The 2,044-nt window shown below is 53.9% G+C and overlaps 1 protein-coding gene across 1 annotated transcript; it reads right to left on the reverse strand.

Annotated features, from left to right (window-relative positions):
* Window positions 1–613: 613 nt before the first annotated feature.
* Window positions 614–1,800, reverse strand: BZA05DRAFT_441687 (uncharacterized protein; the record flags this gene model as incomplete). The annotated part of the gene is made up of 3 exons (XM_051486691.1): window positions 614–1,470; window positions 1,533–1,689; window positions 1,750–1,800. The coding sequence occupies 3 exons, from the start codon at window positions 1,798–1,800 to the stop codon at window positions 614–616; spliced, it is 1,065 nt and encodes a 354-aa protein (XP_051343027.1).
* Window positions 1,801–2,044: the final 244 nt, after the last annotated feature.

The raw sequence follows: 2,044 nt of genomic DNA on the forward strand, positions 1-2,044 counted from the left end.
CTTGCGGCGTCGATCATGCGGAGTTTAAATCGGATGTCTCAGATCATATGATTCGGATCTTGGATCGCGGATGATGTCTCGGCGGTGGGGCGGGTGCTGTCAGATCAGTACCTACTATACAGACGAGTGGTTCCGCAAGACAGCACCCAAACCCGGTAGGAAAGAAGCTCTTTAGCGGAACTGAACCCTCATTAACCGGAAGTGAAAAAGAAAAAAGAAAGGAAACATGGAGTTGAAGTGAACAAGGCCAATCATTTGATAACCCTAATGCCGGAGATCCACACTATTTCACAACACAACCGCGTCAACGAGTGCATAACGGAACAATTCTAGTAAGAACCCGCAACCCCACGATTAAATAAGCTAAGAGAAACATATAGACAGCTCAATAATAGATATATTTGGAGCAAACGACATCAAAAAGAAACTCCAAGCAACCTTTGGCCGGTCAAACAGATACCGCAGATACCACAGATAACCCCCCGGCCGACACCAAAGGCCATTTACTAACCTAATATGCACCGGTGTATCAGCAGCTGTACCTCTCGGGGTTAAGCAGCTGAAGAGGTGTCCTACCTACAACTACGCCATCGCATCGAGGATGGTCACGGTCCTATACCCCTTGTTCACTGTCCACCGCCTGTTTCCGGGTGGCATATTTGTCACGACGCATGACAATCTCGCGGCCCTTCAGAGTGGAACCCTTGAACAGCTCCAGGCAACGCTCCGCCTCCTGCTGTGTCTTGAACAACACGGTCCCGTAACCCTTCCCCTTCCCGTTGGAGCCTTTGGGAACTTCGCAGCGCACGATGGTGCCGGCTTCAGCGAGGTGGTCGCGCAGCTCCCTCCACGTGACGTCATACTTCAGGTTCCTCACGTGGATGCCGCGAGGCTCAGTCACAACTGCCCCATGAGCGAGGTTGATTGGCAGTCCGCCGGATATTGGTGTGACGGTGTGGGGGGTGGGTGGCACCCAAGGCTTCGAATGATCGATGTGGACGGGAAATGTGCCTGGAGGCCCAGGAGGCGGCGGCGGCGGCGCTGGCGGGCAGTCGTATCGGAAGATCGACCCGTAAAACGGCGGGTTATAGTACTCGGCCATGGCCGGTCCGACTTGAAACGAATGATGCAGGGTGGGCATGAAGTTTCCGCCGTATAGACTCTCGTCGTGAAAGGTGGGTTGAGGGGTCGGCGGTGTCTGATAGACGTCTTGGAACGTCGCCCATGCCCCGCATCCAACAGCTTGGAGATACGGCTGCGCCTGAGGAAATGGCTGCATCTGGGGATACGGCTGGCTATGAGGGGGACCATAAGGTGGAGGCGAGAGTTGCTCCAACAAGGGCGGGGTGGACATCCTCGAAGTCGCTGGCTCCTCGTTGAGCTTCCGGCCAGCGCCAGTAGGACAAACATCATGCTCGTTGCCCAACATGGTTATCAACGCACGACCTTCCCACTCGCGGCCATCGAGTTCTGTGATGGGGACATGGAGTTGGAAACGACACCCTGGAATCTTTAGAGGATGATCGACTTACGGAGAACCTTCATCGCCTCCTCCCTTCCCTTTACACGAACATAGCCGAATCCCCTCGAGCGACCGTCCGGGGTGACATAGATCTCAACGTGCTCGACTGCCATGCTGTACTCGCGCACCAAGTCCTTGAGATCTTGCCATTTGCATTTCCACGGTATCTGACCAACGACTCGTCAGAAGGAAGCTTGGGGAGCAATCCACTCAGACGAATCACTCACGTTTCCTATCAAAATGAAATATAGGCCGGACTGGGATGCACTACGTTGCATTACTGTCTGCCCCATGGAAGAGCTTGGGATGAATGTTTGGTCGAAGCAGACAAGGTTTAGTGTAGAGGAGTTGGTGATCAAGTCTGCCGAGAGATATGTGGCGGACGACCCATTATATGGTGAATATGGGTGAGGGGGGAGAACATGCACTTAATCATGATGGCGGGGAAGTTGGGGAGGGGGGAGAGGGGGAAGCTTCTAGGGTCCAGCAAAGCAAACAGCAGCTTGTGGCACTTTCTGAACA

Source organism: Tricharina praecox (assembly GCF_024521635.1).
Source record: "Tricharina praecox strain CBS 144465 chromosome Unknown BZA05scaffold_3, whole genome shotgun sequence".
NCBI lineage: Eukaryota > Fungi > Ascomycota > Pezizomycetes > Pezizales > Pyronemataceae > Tricharina > Tricharina praecox.